This window comes from Emydura macquarii, unplaced genomic scaffold (assembly GCF_026122565.2).
Source record: "Emydura macquarii macquarii isolate MOO-44397 ecotype Brisbane River unplaced genomic scaffold, CSIRO-AGI_Emac_v2 contig_2768, whole genome shotgun sequence".
Taxonomy (NCBI): domain Eukaryota; kingdom Metazoa; phylum Chordata; order Testudines; family Chelidae; genus Emydura; species Emydura macquarii.
Window position 1 is genome coordinate 48,905,078 of NW_027132905.1, and position 22,962 is coordinate 48,928,039.

The 22,962-nt window shown below is 50.1% G+C and overlaps 1 protein-coding gene across 1 annotated transcript in view; it reads right to left on the bottom strand.

Annotated features, from left to right (window-relative positions):
- The window catches only part of VWA5B1 (von Willebrand factor A domain containing 5B1), a 63,407-nt gene that overhangs the window by 34,445 nt on the left and 6,000 nt on the right, over positions 1–22,962 (bottom strand). Inside the window, exons 2-9 of the mRNA XM_067567505.1 lie at positions 15,957–16,142; positions 14,694–14,855; positions 13,924–14,143; positions 13,079–13,221; positions 12,511–12,642; positions 12,111–12,235; positions 7,781–7,957; positions 884–994 (exon numbers count right to left, since the gene is read on the bottom strand). Coding sequence (XP_067423606.1) covers positions 884–994; positions 7,781–7,957; positions 12,111–12,235; positions 12,511–12,642; positions 13,079–13,221; positions 13,924–14,143; positions 14,694–14,855; positions 15,957–16,095 — 1,209 coding nt within the window. The 5' untranslated portion in view covers positions 16,096–16,142. The remainder of the gene's footprint in view (positions 1–883; positions 995–7,780; positions 7,958–12,110; positions 12,236–12,510; positions 12,643–13,078; positions 13,222–13,923; positions 14,144–14,693; positions 14,856–15,956; positions 16,143–22,962) is intronic.

A 22,962-nucleotide genomic window follows, 5' to 3' on the forward strand; every position in this document is an offset into this window, starting at 1 on the left:
AAGCTATGGATTTGTCTTAGATGAGGGTGGCATCAGGAGGTAACACAGACTCATGCCCGTTAAGTTATAGGCATGAATGACTGGCTCATACAGTAGCCTTTTTATGGAAAGGTTAGAGCCAATTTTTCAGTGTCTGATGCTGTATGGCGTGCAACCCCCTCCCTGCCAGACGCTGGGCTGCAAGAGGACATGTGGTGCTCTTCAGGTAAACAGCTGGCAGGGGAGCGTGGCAATGGCTCAGTGGCATAAAGGCATGGCACCTGCTGGAGAAGGGGGATGGGTCGATGAAGTCGGCAGCATCAGCCCTTTCCTCCTCTTAAGGAGGTTTCTGATCGTTCTGGCCTTCTCACATGCTACAGCGCATTAGCTCATTCAGGAACAGCCTGGGGTGCTGCCATCAGCATCGCCAGTGTAGAGAGAATCCAGGAAAGGTGGGTTCCTAAAAGCCACGTGATGGAAACTCAGACCCTCCAAACACAGGCCACCATCTTGGCCACAAAGAAAGGGCGTCAGGTGTCTCAGCACTTCTGTCCCCTCAGAATAAGTCCCCGGGATTCATGTAAGCGGCCACTATACCCGGTGTGGATGGATCTGGGAGATTAGCACCCCTGCGTGAGTCCGTGTGAGCCTGGCAGGCAGAGTGAAGGAACCTGGACTTCAGAACAAGACCGAAGGTTGTGGCTAGTGGTGGGTGCAGCTGTTTCACACAGCAGGGCAGAGCCTGCAGTGAGCGAGCTACACAACCAGGCTCCCTGAAGAGATGGTGCTGGGCCAGGGCGTGGCTGGCACCGCCAGCAGCGTGTTGCCTGATACCATCCTGCAAAGGCAGCATGCGCCACCCTCTTCTGTGAGTGCCAGTGAGTTCAGAAATGCCTTCACCCACCTCACAGTAAGTTTGACTGGAAGGAAACAGGGTCTTAAAGGTCGACCCAAATCCAATGATGTTGAAGAGGCATGCCGGTGCCAGGCTCTTGAGTATGACCAGCAGGGCGTCCTGTGAGCATGGAAGAAAGAATAAGTGAACACATGTCAGGAAGCCTGATATCTGATTGGCGGCCTAAGCTTTATCATCAGCAGCCTTACCCCCCTGGCCGTCCTTCTACATTTGAACGTCACCACTGCCCTGAATTTGGCCGCATGCAATTAAATAACACAACAGAATGACACCGCTTGTTCCCTAGAATCCCAGAAATGAAAGGCTGGAAGAGACCTTGTGTGGTCAAGTCCAGCCGGACCAAGTAAGCCTAGACCCTCCCTGACAGGAGTTTGTCCAACCTGTTCCTATAAACCTCCAGTGATGGGATTCCCCATCCTCCCTTGGAAGCCTATTCCAGAGCTTCACGACCCTTGGAGTTAGAAAGCTTTTCCTAATTGCTAACCTAAATCTCCCTTGCTGCAGATTAAGCCCGTTACTTTTTCCTCCTACCTTCAGTGGACACGGAGAACAATTGATCACCAACCTCTTTATAACAGCCCTGAACATATGTGAAAACTGTTATCAGGTCCCACCTCCGTCTTCTGTTCTCATGCCGAGATTTTTTAACCTTTCCTCAGAGGTCAGGTTTTTTAAACTGTTTATCATTTTTGTTGCTCTCTTCTGGGGTCTCTTTTAATTTGTCCACATCTTTCCTGAAGTGTGGCACCCAGAACTGGACACAGTACTCCCGCTGAGGCCTCACCGGTGCCGAGCAGAGGGGGGGCAATTACCTCCCGTGTCTGACATACAGCACTTCTGCTAACACACCCCAGAATGATATTAGCCTGGTTTGCAACTGCATCACCTTGTTGGCTCATTCAATTTGCGATCCACTATAACCCCCAGATCTTTTTCAGCAGTACTGCCACCTAGCCAGTTATTTCCCATTTTGCAGTCATGTATTTGATTTTTCCTTCCTAAGTGAAGCACTTTGTCCAATTTCATTTTGTTGATTTCAGACCATTTCTCTAATTTGCCAAGGTCATTTTAAATTCTAATTCTATTTCCAAAGTGCTTGTCTCCCAACTTAGTGTTATCCTCAAATTTTATAACCGTTCTTTCCACTCCATTATTCAAGTCATTCATGAAAATCTTGCATCGTACCAGACCCAGGACTGACCCCTGTGGGACCTCACTAGATAAGCCTTCCCAGTTTGACAGTGACCCATTGATAACTACGCTTTGAGTATAGTCTTTCAGCCAGATGCGCACCCACTTTATAGTAATTTCATCTAGACCACATTTCTCTAGTTTGCATTACATGATTCACACATTAAGAAAACACTGAGTGCTATTCTCTTCCCCAAAAGCTCCTCAATAGGACAGAGCTGGGTAGTACGCATCCCCAAATGTAAAATTTTGGGGGATGGGTTTAATAAAAAAAGCTTTATAGAACTTTAATAGAATTGTTTTTATGAACTTAAAAAAAAATCAATGTAAACAATTTTGGATAGAACTCTTCTTTATGTTTGCAACCAAACAATGCAGCTGTGTGTAGTGTGTGAGGAACTGTCTAGTGTGTTTTCTTGCTCAAACTGAGCAGAGTGCAAAAATTAAACAAAACAGTATAAATATTGAAAAAATCCATTTGATTTTTGGATTTTTTTTTGCTTTCTTTCGGTTTGAATGATGCAAGATGTGAATATCAACACAGGTAAAGATGCTTGATTTTTCAATGAATGCTTTTTAGCCTGAAAATTTCTCTTTAACTTTCTATTCTGAAGTGGTTCTTTTTATCAGAGAACAGAATTGTAATTGATCTCACATCATCCATGGTGGGAATGGAATACTCCAGGATGAAAGCAGCTGCTTATCAAATGGGAGACAGTAGAGATGGATTTCCTGAGCTTACAGAAACAGCATAAACAGTCAGAGTTGTGAAGAAGAGAATGGTTAAAAGCCAAGTGCAGGTCAATGATTTGTGCTGTTCTTGAGTGGCTTAGTGTTGTGTGTTTATATGCCGAAGAGATCAGACATTTTTCAGTTTGCCTTGGGCAGCAGAAACCCGAGATCCAGCCCTAAGAAAATAGCTTCCATGGTCAAAGGTAATGGGAAAGCCTCCTCTCTTTCGCATTGGCAGAGGCATGGACTAGATGACCTCAAGGGCCAGGACATTAAAAACAAACCACATCCAAATGAAGGGAAGTTTTAGATGATCAGACTGTAACTGCTCAACTGCAATTTGCCCCCAGCACCAGAGTTAAACACTTCAGCTCTTCGGGCTTGATCCAAAACCCAATGGAGTCCATGGAAAAACTCCACGAGGCTTTGGATCAGATCCTTAAAGTCTCATGAGAACTTTATTGACCACAAGTTGACAGCACCACTCTAGCTTCATGGCCACCTCCAATTCACTCATACAAACAGTGCCTCACAGCCGCAAAGCATCCAGGTCTGGAACTCAGATCTGACATCAGTGGGGGCCGGGGCCCTGTACTGTTACACACGGAAAGCAAACCCTGGCTCATAACTGTCTGAAACCAGTCATGTGACAAGTCAGTAAGTTTGTATTGGAAATTCTCTAAGAGGTAAACAATACTGAGATTCCTGCGTACATGTGTGCATTTTGACTGGCTGCAGACGAGTTAGGGAAAGCTGTTATTCACTTCCAAGTGAGTGAGAGAACATATATTCAAATTGCTGCTTCCTGAAAGGTTCAATGGAGGTTTTTTCCCCCCCCCCCCCCCCCCCCAGGATCTTGAATTTGATCTTTTTTAGAAGTAGTTTTCAAAAATAGATGTCCAGATATTTCTAATGAAGCCATTCAAAATGTGTGTTACAAATACTGGCTTCATGTTTCATTTATTGCTCCTTGAGGTAAATATTGATTTCAGTTCTTCTGCACTCAATATTTATCTCACGGATCAATAAACCTAGATGTTTACCTCAAGAGACGTCAATATCTGCTTATTATTCTATTTTTGCCAATGCATATGCGTTGACACCGTCACACTGCTCTGTATACAGTGGTTTTGAAATGCGGGTAGCTGCATTAGACCAGGAGCACCCGAATGAAACCAGCAGCAGGAAATTAAAAGCATTGAATTTTCCCCTTTAACATTTTAGTCTGGGCTTCCCTTCTTTCCCAAACTGAATCCCACACACCCCTTTTGATTCCACACACACACAGCACAGGCACCCAGTTATTCCCTATCTATTCATTTCAATCTACAGATAGCACTGCCTTCATATTGCACAGCTCCACTTCCGCTTTCTAACGCCTTCAAGTTCATTCTGTGCAATGTATAGTCCAAGCTGATGACAACGCAAATGTTATTCAATCAAGTTCAAGCCACCCAAAATACATTAAAAGCAGCAACTGCATTAACACATTTGCAAATGAGAGAAGCCAGGAGAAAACAAGAGACTGTTTTTCTCAAGATACATTGCACTGAAAGGTGGACTCTCCTTTTCTTTAGAAATAGAAGGGGTAGGGTGGGCTAGCAAATTCCCTTCTTCCATTCAGGATTGCCACACGAGTGAAGATCTTCAAGGGCATTTCATACCATGCTAGTTAAATTGCCAGCCAGAACCCAAAGCCTTCATGAGCAGTCCCATTTCAGTACCAGAGACAGTTCCCAGTGTGCTGCCAGGATGAATTGCACCCCCAGAAAGCCACTCTTGTAGGCTAGGATTTTCAAAGGAGTTTAAGGGAGTTAGGCACATAAATCCAGAATGCCTAATTCCCTTGGATTCCTTTAAAAATCCAAGCTATAAAGACTAATGGGTTAAATTCAGCATTGATGTAACTGGTGTGGTAGGGTTACACATGGAGCACTGTATGTCAGAAAATAGGTGCAAGTGATGAAATATTGTAAGTTTGCAGTCAGTGGGTTTGTAACATGAGTGTAATTTACACAGCTTCCTGCAGCAGCCTGCAATCGTTTTTGTTGTCTCACATGCACATAATGACCAGGTTTGACGTGGCTTAGCTTGTGAGAATTAATGAACCCACAGCTCGAGGTTATATATTAAATAACATTGCACAACACCGATCTCGTTTATAGCAGATCTCATCCATAGATCTCACCATGCTATGCAAAGGTGGGCACAGATTATTTTAGTTACTAAATAACAATAAACTTTCACATTTATATAGGACAGTGGATCTCAAGGTTAAGGACCTGTATTAGGCCTCAGGAGATATGGGTGTATCCTTGGGCGAATCACTTAATCTCTCTGTGTTTCAGTTCCCCATCTGTAAAATGGGGATAATAATCCTTCCTTCCTCCCACCCTTTGTCTGTCCTGTCTATTTAGATTGTGAGCTCTTTGTGTATGTACCGCACCTGACACAATGGAGCCCTGAATTCAAATGGAGATTCTAGATGCTAGTGTCAAAAATAAAATAAATTATAACTAGATATTAATTAATTTTGCCTAAAACACTGGAAGTAGATATTATCCCCTTTTGCAGGTGGATAAACTGAGGCGCAGGTAGATAAGTGACTTACCCACGTCCACTCAGTGAATCAGTAGCTGAGCTGGGAATAAAATCTAGGTATTCTGGCTCCCATCCCTGTATTCTGACCACTAGAAACTACTCCTCTGAGTCAGAAACACACACAGTGTGGAACAGAAGTTCCTAATGACTATCAGGCTGGGGAAGAGCAGTGTTTCCTTGCACATCGGTGAAGTAATCTTTCATCTCTGAGATGTCAGAGCTGCTAATGTCGCCCTTGGGCGACACCATCCAAGGGAACAGTAACTCACACCGAGACTTGCAGTCAGCTCTGTTTCCTAGGAGGCCTGTGGGTCTCACACTTGCAAGGGCGGGAGACGTGCTAGTGCCTGGCAGAACGGGACTGCTTGCTTTTTAAAGAATGACGAAGGGGATTTGGAATGTGGTGATGCATGTCTATTTCTTTTCCATTCACACGTGCCCACGTGCACCCACAAACACGCATGAACACACAAACACGCATGTTCACGCACATGCCCACGCACATGCGTACATAAGATTTAGTGGCCCATGGGCTCCTGCTCTCTGCAGGTGGCCCGTACAAACCAGCCCTTCCAGACCTCTGCCAACCGCCAGCACACAGCAGGCAGAGCTCTCACTCTCCGCGGCTGGGGACTGTCCTAATCCTGTTCCCATGGAAACAAGAGTCAGCTTGGCAATGGTGAGATTTGGAAAATGCAGGGCTCCTGCTGGTGGGCCTCAGGTGCAAGTCCCAGAGGCAGAGGCTATGCCCACCAGGGGATGCACCAGTGCCCAGGACCGAGCTCCTGCAGGGATAGGGATTGCCATCCACCCAGCTCAGCCCCAGACATGGGGGGCACTGTGGGAGGAAAGGGTGCGGTCAGGACACCTGGATTAGCTAGTGCAGTGGATCTCCCAGGTGTTCTCTGCCAGCTAGGCACCCACCTGCAATTTAAAGCTGTTTTCCTGGCAGAAACTCTAGAGGAAGGGTGGCTTTGCAAAACCCATCTGCCCTCGCCGGGAACAGGGGATGTAGCAGCCCCTACTGGCTCAGGAAAATGTAATCTGCTGGGGTGAACTGAGCCCAGAGAGTCCAGAAGGAAATCTACTCAGGGCTGCCTCTCCCAAAACTGCAGCTGCTCGCTGAGACCTGCCAGGGCCAGCTGGCAAACGCTGGACTCAGACCTGGCCTCTGAAGTGCATTAGGCATGGACAAGAATAATTAAATGCTGACCAGAGTGATTTCCCCTTCGATGGGTGTAGGGGGTTCTAGGAGGGAAATCTGGCTCTGTCCTGGCCTGTACAGTTATACCAGACAGTGGTACACAGCCAGACTCTTTACACCCTTTTCAGGGTATGTTTACACTGCAGCCGGAGCAGGTGAATTGCAGCGTGTGCAGACATACCGGTGCTCACTGTACTCGAGCTAGCTTGCTAAAGATAGAAGCCCGGGCTTCAGCATGGGCTGCACAAAGTACCTGAACCCCCAGCTCCTCACACCTCTGCCCCGCCAGGTCTCTACTCGCTCGTACAGCTGGCGCCGAAGCCTGCAGTGCAGCAGCATCACTTCTACGGTTCGCAAGCTAACAAGAGCACACCTAGCACGGGTTTGTCTACACAAACTGCCATGCACACCCCTGCCAACCGAGTAGATCTCCCCGAAGCTGCTGGGAGAAGCTGGCATTGAATCCAGCCCAAAGGAAGAATATTTGCCAGTCGCACCCAAGCCACCTGTCTTACTGCCTGTCCTCTATTATTTCACTCCTGAGGGGGTGGCATTTTTGCTACATCTCTAAGCCCCTGATTCAGCAAAGCACTTAATGGGACCCCCCAAGAACTAAATAGTCATCTTGGCTATCACGGGGCCCAATCCTGTGAGCCATATTCATATAATAAGCCCCAATGAACTCACTGGGCCTACTCACGTGAGTAAGGTTTTCAGGACTGAGCCCATAGGGACTGATCCAAAGCTCATCAAAGACAAAGGAAAGACTCCCATTGACTTCCATGGGCTTTGGTCAAAGCCAGTTACCTATGGAGTGACCAGGGCCAACCACTTCCTGCAGTGTCTTGAGTTTCTTTGCGGGTCTTCCATCAAAATCCTGACCTGTCCCAACCCTCTGTTTAGGCTGTGAAACCTGACCAGACCGAGGGAGAATGGCTTAAGGAAACACTACACGCAAACCAGTGAGACACTGAAAATAAAACTGCTTTTGCTTTGTTCCCTCCATAGAAGGAACATCCCATGACACCCAGAAAGCCCAGAGAGATGGGCAAAGATGGTTCATCGGCATTTAAAGACACCCTTTTGCTCTCTAATATTTAACCAGAGTTTAATGCTCTGCCAGTTCCCCGGCAGTTGTGTTTTACCCCTTGCGGTACCTTGACGAGGCTGATGTTCATGCCGCTCATGCTCCCACTGCGGTCTATGAGAAATATAAACTCCCCCTGGGTTTTCCTGAGGTCTGGCTGGACGGTTCTCAGGTCAGGGCAGAAATTCAGCATGATCACAGGGTGGTGAGGGATGTCCTTGTTCAGACGTTTCCTGATGATTTCCGTCTGCAACAAGCAAGAAAGGAACTCAGGAGGGAGAGCACCAGGGCTGTCGACTCTCATGCTTCAAGCGTATAAACTGCTCACTGGCTAGCAAGGGTTGGGAAGTCATTTTGCCCCCCACCCTCTTATAATGTCACATTGTTTAACTTTCCTCCGAAGCATCCGGCAGTGGCCTAGGTCAGAAAACAGATTAAATGGGCCATTGGTAATTGCTATCTAGCTTTATACGGACTGTACTAACACCCTTGGATCTGAGGACCTCACCAGGGGAGCCTGGCTTCAGCCAAGAGCTGGAGACAGCTAGCTGCCTGGATGAGTCCCCTGTGGATGGGATGACCAGTCCTAGGAAAACTGAATAAAAGGAACTGGCTGCATGAAGACGTGCCCTGAGTAGGAGGGTGGGACCTGCTGAAGGTTCCTCAGATTATGTTTTTGGGTTCATTGCATTCATAGGATTAGACAGGACCCCAAGGGCCATCTGGTCTAACCCCTGCCAAGATGCAGGATTTGTTGTGTCTAAACCATCCATGACAGATTCATTTTGTCTTTGGACTTTACTACCCTGAATGGGGGACTCACGTGGGCCTTAGCCAGAGAACTAAAGCACCACTGCACCGGACCCATGAGAAGTGACAATCAACTGTCAGAGGCTCCGTGGCAGGGGGAATAGTGCCCCATTGGGCCGCCACAAAAGCAGATCCTGTAACACTTTTCTTCCGGGCACCCGTGTGACATAGGCAAGCATTACCCCCGTTCTGCAGATGGGGAGATCAGGCATGAGGGAGGGTAAGTGACTTGCCCAAGGTAAGTAAGAAGCCTATGGCTGAGCAGGGAATTGAACCAAGATGCCCTGAGTCTAAATCCAGTGCCCTATGCACTCGACTGTTCTGTGGGGAGGGTGCCAGGAGGCACTCAAGGACACTGAGGGACTGTTGACACTGCCCAGGGCTAGTGGCACTCGAGACAGCAGATGCTGGGTTTGAGAACCCGGGCTTGAGTATCTACACTGAGTGCCAACCCCTGTACGCGGCTCCAGTTGTATCCCAGACTTCTTAGCGCCCTGCCAAAAGGTGGCCACTCTAGCCCTTTGTTTGTGGTGCACCATGGGAAAACTTGACTGTCCACGCTGCACGTTACCGGAAGTTTGAACCGCCCTCCAACACATCCTGCTGAGTCGTCCTTTTGGTCTGCGCGCTCCCAGACCAAGCGACACGGCAGAAGGGTCATTTCAAGCACGTCTCTTGCTTGGGCTATTGCTACTGTTTCAGGAGGTGGGCAGAGCCTCCCGGAGATGCTGCTGGGCAGTTCAGTGGTGTTTTCTGACCCATGGAAGGCACCTGACCCAGCTAATGACAGAGCCGGAGGGGGAGGATGCAGACACAGCAGATCCAAACTGGCTGATGCTGTTCATGATACTTGGTACAGCCACTGATGCCCCTTACATAGACTGGCCCTTCTGGAGCAGGGCCACAAGCACAGACAGATGGACACAGACATCATTGTGCAGGCCTGGGATAACCAGCAGTGGATCCTGAACGTTCACATGAAGAAAGCTATATTTCTGCAGCTTTGTGAGCAGATTCCCCTGACCCTCCAGTGCAAAGACACTGGTTGGAGGGTGGCTATGCTGGGCCGAAGTGGGTTGCTATAACCATCTGGAAGTTCACTACCCAACACTGCTACAGGTCCATTGTCAACCAGTTTGCTATTGAGAAGTCGACAGTGGGTCAAATGATGGCAGAGGTTTCTGAGGTAATCCGGCGTGTGGTTTACCCCCAAGAAGGCCGGCATAGAAGATATCCCTGAAGTAAATGCTGGCTTTGAGAGAATGCGGTTTCCAAACTGCACCAGAGCCATTGATGGGACTCATGTGCCCAAACTTTGCCCTCCTCAAGGAACACAAGTAATACACCACAAAAGTACTACTCCACTGGTATGCAGGCCCACATGGACCACAGAGGGAGCTATTCATGAATGTCAGTGTTGCCGGCACTGGAAAAGTTCATGGTGCCAGGGTTTGGGGTTTTTTTTTTTTGCCAATTGGTAGTCTACATTCATGGACACACTGAGACATCATTCCCACCACATGACATTGTCATAGATGGAGTCACTGTCCCCACTGTTATTCTGGAGGATCCCGCGTTCCCCCTTTCGCCTTGGCTTTTGAAACCATGCCCTGATCTCAGGATCCCTGGCAAAAGAAGGTTTAATTCCACTCTCAGCAGGTGTAGAATGGTCGTGGAATGCATTAGGCAGATTGAAATCCCGCTGGAGATGTCTACAGACCCATTTGAATTCCAGTGTCATCAACGCTGCCTGCATCACTTTATCTTGCTGCGCTCTTCGCAGTCTTTGTAACGTCCGAGGTGAGCCATTTCCCCCTGAATGGGCCGATGACAGTGAGGGGCTGCTGAACCAGTACACTCAGTGCCGGCTGCTGGCTCCCATCGACTCCCACGCTGGCTTCTGGGGCTAGCAGGTGCCCTCTCAGCTGACCAAGTCATCATGCACCGCCAGTGGCTTTGGTGCTCGATGCAGTCCCCAGCACATGATCAGACTCATCATAAAACAGGCACGATGTCAGCAAAGTGCCAGAGGCACAGTGGTGGCAGGTCCCTGGTTTTCAGATACTCAGGCTTAAGCCACTTAATCCATACCCTGCACTGGTCACTGGTCTGGTAAATTTCCAGCACTGCCAGCTTCTTCCCTATTTGTAGGTATGCATAGTCACTCCTGATGCTCTTACTCAAATCAGTCGTTTTGCTGGCCTCGCCCCAGAGACTAACCAAAACTGGGCTGTGCTCCCGGGTCCAGGTGCAGCACCTTTTGTGCAGGATTTCTTCTGGTCGGTATCCATTGCAAATGCCGAAGGTTCTCCCAAGGTGTGTTTGCAGTTCAGAAGTCAGAATAAAATGGAAGGGTTAAATGCTGAGCTGCTGTACTAGAAGAAGGGTGGGAGGCTTCCATTTCCCTGGAGTCGACTGGCAATTCGTGGGAGAGAGAGGACAAAAGGACGCCGCCCATAGAATGGTAGGATACTTTTGGTGGATTCCAGGAACCCCACACCTGGAGAGGTGTTGCGTCTACACTGCAAAACAATAGGGATTGAACCTGGGATCCCCCCACCTTCACATCAGCTAGGACCCTCCACCCTTCTAGGGTCGTAGGACCTTGGGTCTGAGCCTGAGTCCAAGAGATTTGTGTGTAGACAGAAGGGCTAGAGCTTGAGCCTGAGTCAGAGCCCAGGCTTATGTTGCAGTGCAGGAAAACCCTCAGCCTGAGCTGCTCTGCCTTAGCTGGGGAAGGTATTTCATCTATCCTCTATCTTCCCCCCACTCCCTTCACCATCCTCCAATTACAATAAACTCCTCGGATCACGTCAGCTTCCAGCTGATTCCAGAGCACAGTTGTCTTCATAATCCTGCCGGCTAATGAGCATCCAAACCATTTGCATGACAAAATGAAGAAGGGAAATTAATTACCAACTGCGGCTGAAGTATCCATGTTAATTCGTTTAAGTGAAGAGGTGCTCCATGTCACGCTCTCAGCAGCGGCAATTCTCGCCTGTAATCTACCCAGGACACTGGACTCAGTGCCTCCTCCGTTAGGGACTAAGCCATGCGTACAGAGGATGGAGAGTTCTGTGTAGCCAGATCTTTGCCTTGGCGCCATTCATATTTAGCTGCCTTATTCCCAGTGTGATCACTCCTCCATTCCCTCTAGGCGTGCAGGTGGGATTCATATTGGAAAATGGCTCTGGAGTCAGACACCCACTGGATAATTTGACAGGTTAAAGACACAAAATAATCAGGCAGGCATCTGAGCAGCAGCGTGGGAGGTTCGTATCCTTCCACCTGCTGCACTCAGAATGGATTTACAGGCGATGCCTGCAGTGTATTAGAGATGAGGCTCTAATCATTGCATCTCATCACAAAGGAAAGGTAAGACCTACAAGAAAATTGTCAACACGTCTTACATGTAATGAACAATCATAACAACAACACAGAACAGTGTCATAATAAGGCACAGGACGTGTGAGGGAGACCGTTGACAACAGCATGAGAGCAGAAGCTAGGATTCCTGGGTTCCACTGCCAGCGCTGATAGCCTCTCGCTGTGGGACCGTGGGCTGCTGGTCAACTCCTTTTTCTTCTCACCTTTTTCTCAGCGCTGGGGTCCTTCTTCATCCCTTTAATGAAGTCATTTCTCCCCTTCAGGTGTTGCTCATACTCTGTAGGGGTCATGTCACCCTCTTCCATCAAGACATGAGGCATATGAGGCTCTGGAAGTTCAGAAGGGCAAGCAGAGAACAGCTTTAGACTTCTGCTTGCAAGAGATACAGAGCCACAGTACTGGGAGGCTGCAGCATTAATGGCTGGCACCCGGGGCCCGTGGGACAGCAGTGGGCACATCCTAGTAGGTCCATTTACCGCACGCAAGGGGCATTTACCTCAAAAGTGCAAAGACAGAGCTAACGCCCCATGCTTCCCAGACAATGGAACGGGACGGATCCCCGGGAAGGGGGCGAACGGCCGACAGAAAGCAAAGGCCACCTACCGCTCGGATGGATTAATATTTCCACCGGTCGGTCAAAAGTGTGTTTGTTGGCCAGCGTGATCACGATGCTCTTTGCGGAGCGGGCAGAGGGGTCGGCGTCTGCTCGGATCTCGTGGGTTGGACTTTCAACGCCTGCACGGGAAAGAGGGAGGCGATGCTGGCGTGAGGTGGGAGGAGAAGCTGTTCGGGAAGCTGGGATTCTGAGGGAGCTGGGTTTCAGAGGGCCAGAGGGGGAAAGCAAAGAGAGTTGGAGGGGGGAACAGGGGGACCTGGTGTAAAGGCACCAGGAGGATTGAGTAAGGGTCTGTGCATGCTAACGTGCCTGGTCTCCTGGCTACCCCCAGGTGCCCAATGCTGCTACCTGACGTGTCATTTGCAGAAGGGCAGCCCCAGGAAGACATAGCAATCAGTGCAGGGAGGAACACGGCACCACCAGCTCATCGGTGCTCCAGCTGGCTTCATGGCAGGGTTAACACGCTGAACCTGACATCATGTGGGTAGTTGTTATCCGTGTTTAGAGGTGGTTGTGAGCAGGCTGAGCTTCCAGGGGCAGCCCTGGCATTCTCACCTGCGAGTAAACATGGCCCGCGTATCTCCAGGTGGAAGCTGAACTCGTACTCAGTGGGGTTGGTTGCTTCGCTCTCCAGCAGCCTGGCCAGACAGAACTTGTTAGCGTGATCCGGGCTCCCAGCTCCGCAGGCATGTCTATCTCTGCTGAGGAGATGACACCAAGTCAAAGCTGCAGATCCTGGACCTGCCCCACGCCCTGCACTGCAAACACACCCCAGCCGCAGAGGGCAAAGCAACTGGCAACTTTCCTGGCTCCCGCGGCAGCTCTGACCCACCAACCCGAGCATCTCTTCTCCACAGCTCACCAGAAGAGCTCATCATCCCAGCCCCTGGGACTCATCCCCAGCAGCATGGTGGGTGAGCAGGGGCTGGCCCGTGGGGCACAGAGTAAGAGAGCAAGACAGATCAACAGATGAGGAGGGAAATAAACGACGGGAAAGGAGAGATTGACAGGGAGCTGGCTAAAGAGTGGCAGCTGTGCCAGGGAGTGGCACTAGGGAGCAGCTGGGGCAGAAAAGGGGAGCTGAGGACGTGCCAGTCAACCAGTCCGTTGCAAGGGAGACTGCTAATAAGAAATGGTGGGGGCCACTGATCTAGGGAAAATGGGTTTTCATAGAAACGTCCCAATGGCTCATGGTCTGACCATCAACTCCTAATAATTTCGGAGGAATTCAGGCCCAACCATACATTCATTCAGCCCCCTGCAGTTATAGCTATGAGGGGCGGGGGCTACTCCAGAGAAGGCTGCTGGAGGGAAGAGGACATTTCTATAGCCCTCTTCACCATAGCATCTGGGCCACGCCTCAAAATCAAAGCCACTTGGAGCCTTTTGCTCCCCCTTACGCTCGGAGCTGGTATCCAGAGAGGCTGGTGCTTTCCACGCTGCTCTGGGGCACCTTGGGCACGCACACCGCTGGGAGAAGGACCCTCACGGCACCACTCGGGAGAGTCTGCAGCTCCGAGGAGGTGCTGATGAAGACAGACACGCTTTCCAGCGCAGGGATCACACCCAGGTTGGCCACGAAAACGATTCTCTCCAAATCCTCATCCAGCACGATCCTTCCTGCACAGAGAGAAGGTCACGCCAGAGAGATGCTCTGGGTGGCTGCCAGAGAGAATGCTCCTCTCCGAAGCCATGTCACGGTCCAGGTCTCCCTCCTCCTGCACCAGCCCCTGGCATTTGTTAATCAAATACTAGACAACCCACAGCATCCCAGCATCATCAGGTGCATTCGAAGGGCTTCCACAGACTTTCTGCTCTGGGCTAAGATAGGGGAAGGAGATCTGCCGTATCTCCCCATCATGACTCAGAAAGGGCCTGATCCAAAGCCCACTGAAGTTAATGAGTCTTTCTCGACTCCTACGTTGGAGCTTTGAGCACTAGAGCAGCCTTTAAAAATAACGGGCGTCACCCTGATTTTCCGATCTTTTGCTGCAGGTGGCAGATGGCCTGCAATGGCTTTTCCAGTCCCCGAAGTGACCAGCCCTCTTCTGTTCGGCACAAGTGCTCCTGACACCATGTCGCGAGCACGCATAACCGACAGCCTCTCTGCAATTCCTCTTCCCCCGACCGCCCCTCCCCTAGCCCATTAAAATCACCAGGGCCTCCTTACCGCCTCCATCCTGGGCTCGTCCACTGGGGACACTGCAGCAGTCGAAATAACAGTCATCTAGTTTGGCTTTGTCTTTGATCTGCACTGTCACAGCCCGCCTGGAAACAACAGCTTCGAACCCCACGACGGTGGTGTACTCGTCCAGTGGGTAGACAAAGAGACCTGCCAAAGGGAAGGCTCTTAGAACAGCGGCCCTGTGACTCCCCACCCGCCCAGGAAGAGAGCTCCCTCTCTGAACAGCTGTGCATAGTCCATGGCTCCAGCGATCCAAGCCTACACACCGCCTAAGTCAAGGTACCTATGCCCCATAAGTACACCCTTAAGGATATGGCCCAGGGCTACCTTTCCTCCAGGAATCTAGAGGGTTAAGATATGCACAGAAATGTCGGGCTTCTCGTACTAACTCAGATTTGATATCCTGCCAATGGCCCTGATTCAACTAGGTACTTCCACAGGGCCTGACTTTAAGCACATGAGTAGCCCCGTTGGCTTCCATGGTTCCTCTGGTGCTCAATGTTAGGCACGTGCGTCAGGACCAGGCCTATAGCAATTGCCGACACTTGATGCTTCAGAGAAAGTTGAATCCTGGGGGTTATGTAGCCACCCGGCTAATAATGCGGCATGGCCCATAAGGCAAGGGGGTTCTTCCTGTGCACCTTAGCTGATCTAATCTCCCCCCTGGAGCCTGAGATTGGATTAGTTTATCACTCGCTCAGTGTGCAAAGGAGCAAATATTATCTACGGACATAAAAACATCCAGGGCATTTCCTGCCCCTCACACCCATTGGAACCCTTACCCTCCTACCCATTACCCACCCTCACACCCACATTGGAAACTTGGCCAGCCTGTGCACCCAGGCAGTCGCCGGTTCCACGAGTCACACTGAATCTGGGTGTCTGAATGTCTCCAGGAATTCTGAATGCCTTCCGGTGCTTGCAAATTAGACGCAGGGGTGCCCTGGAAAACTGATCTCAGAGGGGCAGGTTTAGCATCGACGCAGACGCAGCTAGAAGTGATTGGTCCACGTTGTAGTCACTGAATAGACAGACCAGCCTAGCCCATATCAGCATGTAAGTGCATGTACAGTGTCTGCCCATCCACTGCAGGCCGAGAACGATCCAGCCACCCATGCACTTACAGGGATCTCATCATAGTTTCTAAGCTCCTTCAGTTTCTCTTTAGGTCTGGGTAATACCCCATGCCTGCCGGGAACTGTCTGAGCCCCACCCGTGCTGCCTGCGCACCAGGGAGCTGCAACTTACCTTCAAAGGGATGGTTCTCCGGGTTGCCGTAGGTCAGGGAGGCGGTCATCCCGAAGGCATAGCCGCTGACGCAAGAGGTGACCTCGGAGGCTGTGAGGGGGAGGGGGGAGCTGCTTGTCCGGTTAATGAGTCCTGGCATTCTGCTTATGGTCCCCGGAGTAGCTGGGTGTCACGGCCTGCAGCAGACTGGGGAGAGGTGGGGGGGGGGGGGTGTGAGAACCTTGAACACGTTCTGACGGCTGGAACCCCGAAACACACCCGGCACCTCTGCAGCCTTGGGGACAATTATCAGAGCTACAGCTTGGACGTGGCAAATCGCCCCAGGTCCTTGGAGGCAGTAGCTGTCATAGGCCTCCCACTCTCCGCAGTGCCTGCAGTCTCAAGGGCTCCTCAGGTACCTGAGTGTCCCAGAAGACAGAGTGCAGGGCAGCCTTCGCCTTCCCCAGCAGGGCCTTCCTCCTGGGACCTGCAGGGAGTTCATAGCAGAAGGTGGAACTGCAAAGGCCTCAGGGCTGAAGACAGGAATCCAGGCAGCAAACACAACTGGCTCCTAATCTCCTTCTGCTGAGCCTCCCTCTCTTCCTTTTGCACCGGGAGGGAGGGCCACAGCGGCGCAAAGTGGGAGGGGTGCTAGTGAAATGTATCCCACGGGGCCCTTCAGTCCTAAGCTGCACCCCTAAAGTTGTCTTTGCTAACGGGACAGAAGGGCTTGTAGGGAGAACTGCGGGTAGACCATGGCCCTTGATTTGGCACTGATGCCTCAGCCCCGTGCATGCTGATATTTCAGGGGCAGGATTCAACTTCCTGCCAACAGCTGTGCCCCCCTTTATAGCTTCATATTGTGCATATTGTTCCCCTCCTTCTGGTTTTCATTTTCTTTAACATATAAAGTTTCTATGTGATAACAAAATACAGTCATGACAGTTTTTGCAAGAAAGACAGAAATGTCTGGCGATGGACAGAGAGATGATATTCTTTTTGGCCTATGATATCTTTGCCCATTACCGAACACCACCACAATGTTAATTCATTCACTTTTTTTTCTGCATTTCAGGGCAAGTGCAAGGACTCCTTTTCCCCGTTCCCCCAGCTGAAGCGTGCCCTGTCTCCACATCACTCCTGGAAAGTATGACTCATTTCATTGCCTCTAATGCGTCTGTTAATTACATTTTCCTTCCTTCCTCACTGCCAACCTTACCTCTGTTCTAGCCCATCTTCTCCCCACGTCTGTCAGCCTGACTGGCAGAGGAATTCAGACAAGGATCTTGCGAGTAGCTTTCAGTCCATAACTCCCTCTGTCTCTCAGGAATTCCCAGGGATAGCTGCAGCCTGGCCACTCCGTTGCTGGCTCGGAATGCTTTACGCAATGCTCTGTGTGAGCAAGGGGGAGCCAGCAGCGGCAGTGGAAGACATCAATTTACCTCTTATTTCCTGGCCAACTCTGCGTTATTAAATGCACCTACAGATGCAAGTAGGGTGGCATGGTGTGTGAGGGGGGTCATCACAGCCTGAAATATTTTCAGAGGGGGTCCCAGCAAAAGAAAGTTTGAGAAGGCCAGGCCAACAGTATCTTCTGTGACTGCTTAACCCAGGCCAGGACATAAGGGACCCTGTGTGGTGAGGTGATAGGAGGCAGCACAGGCTGTGTCAGTGAGTCAAACAGAGCTACAGGGGAAATTTGCTTTGTAGGAGCCTTGCCTCTCATCCTTCCAAAGGGCCAGACAGAGGACATGAGACGATGACAAGTGCTGGGGCTTAGAAGAGGATGAGATCATTTACATTAGCTGCATCAATCACCTCTTCTGGGGCCGTGGTTTGCTGATTCACAGTCCCTGAGAGAGCAAGTGACTCTCACTCCTGGGGAGTCTGTGGCTAAGCTGAGCTCCTGCATTCCAGAGCCTTAATCCCAGGCCTTCCTCCCGAAGAGCAGGGAGAAGGAGATGGGAAGTAGGGGTCCTCCCAGCTCCACCTGCTTTCCCCCCATCCCCTCCCTGCACACCTGTTGCTGAGAGATGAAAGGGCAACCTTGTCTGTTCCTAAGCATGAAAAGGCTTCCAGGCTGCTTCTCTTTTCCACCCCCCCCCCCCTTTCCCGGTGGCGGGGAGGGCTGGTGAATCCCACTAGCTCTGAGATTTTTAAAACCCCCGCAGCAGACATGATTCTTCCTGCCTGCAGCAGCTCCGCTCCCCACCCCACGCAGTCACTTCTGGGGCTGAGTGCTAACTAAGTGCTCCTACTGATCAGTGCCATCGACAAGGACTCAACGACTCTCCGCACAATAGAGAAGGACGTCTCATCCCTCAGGGCCACGCAAAACACTCCTGAGCTCGTTCAGAGTCAAGTGGGCATCTCATAAACGGAGTCACACCATCGCTTCCCACGAGTCATTCCCAAACGGTGTCTGTTTCATTAGGCGCCCAGGGCTTCCCATTCCTCCTCCCAGCCCTCCCTCTCCCAGGTCAGAGCAGTAGCTACAAGGAGCTTTGGTCTTCCAGGGGACGCACCCTCTTCGCGGCTGTTACCAGAACTGAAATGTGAACAAGTTTTACACACCGGGGCCCACGTGGCTTGGAATGTGGGGAAGTTTTTCCCAGGCAGCACAATGTACCCTTGTAGTGAAGCAAAAAGTGACTAGCTTTCAGCATCATCACAGCCGCCCCCTCATGCACTTGCAATACCAGAGGCTCATGCCCACAACGTGGGCCCCCTTTATGCAGGCCCAGCCTGGGAGCTAGGGAACCAGAGAGAACCGCCAGGGGTGTCTGAGTCCAGCAGCCTCACTAAAGACTCCCCTGTCTATTCATGTCACCCAAGTCCTGCCTCTCCCGAGAGGGATGCTCCAGCAGCTGTAACTGTGGCTGCAATTTTGCACCCGGGTGTGAATTGGGAGTTACCGTTTGGAGAGCGACAGGCACCAGTACTCAGATTTACCTGTCACTTAGCCAGCCTGCATTTCTTCCACCCCTCCAATGAGCCCAATAGTTTCTCACTCCCAGCCAAATCCCTCCTGTCATCACATCCCTTTTCCCCTGTCCTGGTTTGTCACTTTGAGAATCTGGTCACTGTCAGGAAACTGAAACCAAGGGGAGGGGTGTGGGGAAAGCTGGGTGCAATGAGAAGGTTACAAAGAGGGAGGAGAGAGTCAGGGTCTACTGGAAGAAGCAAGGAGATGGAGCTCCAGAGAAGATGGGACTTGCTTTGGGCAGCTACTCAAACCATGCCTTGTAGAACATTGTGATTCCTCCATCCCCTGCTGTATACCGGTCTGTCTCTATCCACTGCCTACAGGAAGGCATTGGCATGCCAGGGCTGCAGATTTTTCCCCTCCTGTCCATTACAGCACTGTCTAGAAACCCCCCTTTGTGCTAGGTGCTGCATAAACTCATGGTGAGAGACAGTCCCTCCCCCAAAGAGTTCACAGTCTAAACAGACTAGAGAGAGGGAAAGTGACTCAATGCAGGTCTCTTGACTCAGGTCAGGTCTGCACTACAGACCTGTATTGGAGTAACTACATCGCTCAGGGGTGTGAAATCTCCATACCCCGAGAGATATCATAGAATCATAGAATATTAGAGTTGGAAGGGACCTCAGGAGGTCATCTAATCCAACCCCCTGCTCAGAGCAGGACTAACCTCAGCTAAATCATCCCAGCCAGGGCTTTGTCAAGCCGCAGCTTAAAAACCTCTAAGGATGGAGATTCCACCACCTCCCTAGGTAACCCATTCCAGTGCTTCACCACCCTCCTAGTGAACAACCTTTTCCTAATATCCAACCTAGACCTCCCCCACTGCAACTTGAGACCATTGCTCCTTGTTCTACAATCTGCCACCACCGAGAACAGCCTAGCCCCATCCTCCCTGGAACCCCCTTTCAGGTAGTTAAAGGCTGCTATCAAATCCCCCCTCATTCTTCTCTTCTGCAGACGAAACAAGCCCTCAGTCTCTCCTCATAAGTCTTGTGCTCCAGCCCCCTCATCATTTTTGTTGCCCTCCGCTGGACTCTCTCCAACTTGTCCACATCCTTTTTGTAGTGGGGGGCCAAAAACTGGACACAATACTCCAAATGCGGCCTCACCAATGCCGAATAGAGGGGAATAATCACTTCCCTTGATCTGCTGGCAATGCTCCTACTAATGCAGCCCAATATGCTATTAGCCTTCTTGGCAACCAGGGCATGCTGCTGACTCATATCCAGCTTCTTATCCACTGTTACCCCCAGGTCCTTTTCTGCAGAACTGCTGCCTAGCCTGTCAGTCCCCAGGCTGTAGCTGTGCATGGGATTCTTCTGTCCTAAGTGGAGGACTCTGCACTTGTCCTTGTTGAACCCCATCAGATTTCTTTTGGCCTAATCCTCCAATTTGTCTAGGTCACTCTGTACCCTATCCCTACCTTCCAGGGTATCTACCACTCCCCCGAGCTTAGTGTCATCTGAAAACTCGCTGAGGGTGTAATCCACCCCATCCTCCAGATTATTAATGAAGATGTTGAACAAAACCGGCCCCAGCACCGACCCCTGGGGCACTCTACTTGTGACCGGCTACCAGCTAGACATGGAGCCATTGATCACTACTCGTTGAGCCCGATGATCTAGGCAGTTCTCTATCCATTTTATAGTCCATTCATCCAACCCATACTTCTTTAACTTGCTGATAAGAATACTGTGGGAGACTGTATCAAAAGCTTTGCTAAAGTCAAGACATAACATGTCCATTGCTTTCCCCATATCCACAGAGCCAGTCACTTCTTCATAGAGGGCAATCAGGTTGGTCAGGCATGTTGACTGTTCCTGATCAGCTTCCTCTTTTCCAAGTGCCTTAAAATGGATTCCTTGAGGACCTGCCCCATGATTTTTCCAGGGATTGAGGTGAAGCTGACCGGTCTGTAGTTCCCTGGATCCTCCTCCTTCCCTTTCTTGAAGATGGGCACTAGATTTGCCTTTTTCCAATCATCAGGGACCTTCCCCAATTGCCACGAGCTTTCAAAGATAATAGCTCTGCAATCACCTCGGCCAACTCCCTCAGCACCCTCGGGTGCACTGCATCTGGCCCCATGGACTTGTGTCTGTCCAATCTTTCTAAATAGTCCTGGACCTGTTCCTTCAGCACTGGGGGATGTTCGCCTCCTCCCCATTCTTTGTGCCGTCCAGTGCAGTAGTCTGGGAGCTGACCTATAAACTGACCTAACCCCCTGTGTAGACAGCACTATGTCAACAGGAGGGCTTCTCCTGTCAACATAGCGAGCTAACGCCTCCCAGGGAGGTGGAGTAACTACGCAGACAGGAAAAGCTCTCCTACGGGTATAGCAGCGTCTTCACTGAAACACGTCAGCGGCACAGCTGCACAACTGTAGTGCTGTATGTGAAGACAGGGCCTCACAGTCTAATGCACTATCCACTAGGCCACGCTGCCTCTGTAACCAGTCTGGGGTGGAACTGGTTGTTATCGGCCTCAGCTCAAGCTGCTTTCTTCTGTGAGGAGCACCTCATCAGACCTGCATCAGGGCTCTAGCAGCCAAACGGGCGGCACCAACTCTGCAACATAACGAAGGAATCGCTCTTTTCCCTGCTTCACCTTCAAAAGCCCTTAATGCAGCAAACAGAAAATGCCACGAGCTGCTCTGGAAGGCACTGCGTGGCTGCTCACATCCGAATGGAACGACTGGATGCTGCAGATCATGTCAAGTGCGCGCCATCAAGTGTCTGCACCGGAAAAGGGGGGGAGGGAGAACGGGAGGACTGAAAGAAAATGAATTTGTATGAAGGAAAATGACGGAAAGAATGGTTCTACTCTTCTCTGAGTCCTCAGTCAGACAGCACTGCCAGGGATTCTGTAGTGACTTGGTCAGCAGCAGAGGATAAGAAACTCTGCTCTCTGCTAGGAACGCTGCCTACCCTGTTTCCCATTGTGCTCTCAATTTTGCACTCTACTTTCTGTGCTCCTCTGCTTTGCAATTTGCTGTCTGAGCCCTGCAATTGGTACTTTCTGGTCTTGTCTATACTACAGAACTGGGTTGTTGCGTTAGCTAACCTTTCCCCAGAGAGCAAAAGGCCGTCCTTTTCTACCAAACAACACTGACGTGGTTTGTGTCCCTGCTGTGACTCTCGGTGACCTTGCCTACTCCCTTTTACTGTGCTCCCCTGATTATACATCCTCCAGGAGCTAGAGTCATTTATGCACTCAGCAGGGACAGGAAGGTGCACCTGGAACGCAACATAGAGCTGGGCAAAAATGTTTGGATGAAACTTTTTTTTCCCGAAAAATGCAGATTTGGGCCAGCTGCAAAATGTTGTGAATTTGTGTCAAATTCACTGAAATGTTTCAGGCAAAACAAAAGGAAAAGAAACCTCCATAAGAATTTAAACATCCTGTTTTGATTTTCTAAGCAAAATTTTTAAATTTGCGATATCTTTTTGTCTTGAAACTTACTTTTAATTTTAGGTAAATTTAAATGTTAAAAAAAAAAAGATCAAAAACATCCCAAATGTTGCATTTGACCCAAAACAATTTTCTTTTTTAGTTTGCCAAAAACATTTTTTTCAATTTTTCGGTACAGCCAGCGAACTAACTGAAAGATCAGTTATTGGCACAGCTGTAACTGAAAGGAAGGTACGGATGTTTGTTCTGCAATGAATGTCCATTGATTAAAGCAGCGATCATCGTATCTACCTGCTACATTTTGCATAACAGAAAGAAAAGGGGAAATCAGAGTGAAGATGACAGTGGCTGTACCTGAAGCTGCTCCACGTTGCATACATCAGCCATACTCCATGAATGTGCTTTCAAACTGATGGTGAGGAACTGCCCGTGGCAGTGATGTGAATATTCACTTGTAGTTTGTCAGTCAACCCTTGGAAGCAGGAATGATGAGTGGGTGCCTTTTCCTGTATTGCTAATGATCTGATCCTCTGTATACATAATGGTGAGGGAGTTTTCTGGAGGAGTGAATGATTGCGGCTTTTCATGTGGTGGGGTGATATTCTGGGTGGTTTTATGATGGATTGATGTTTC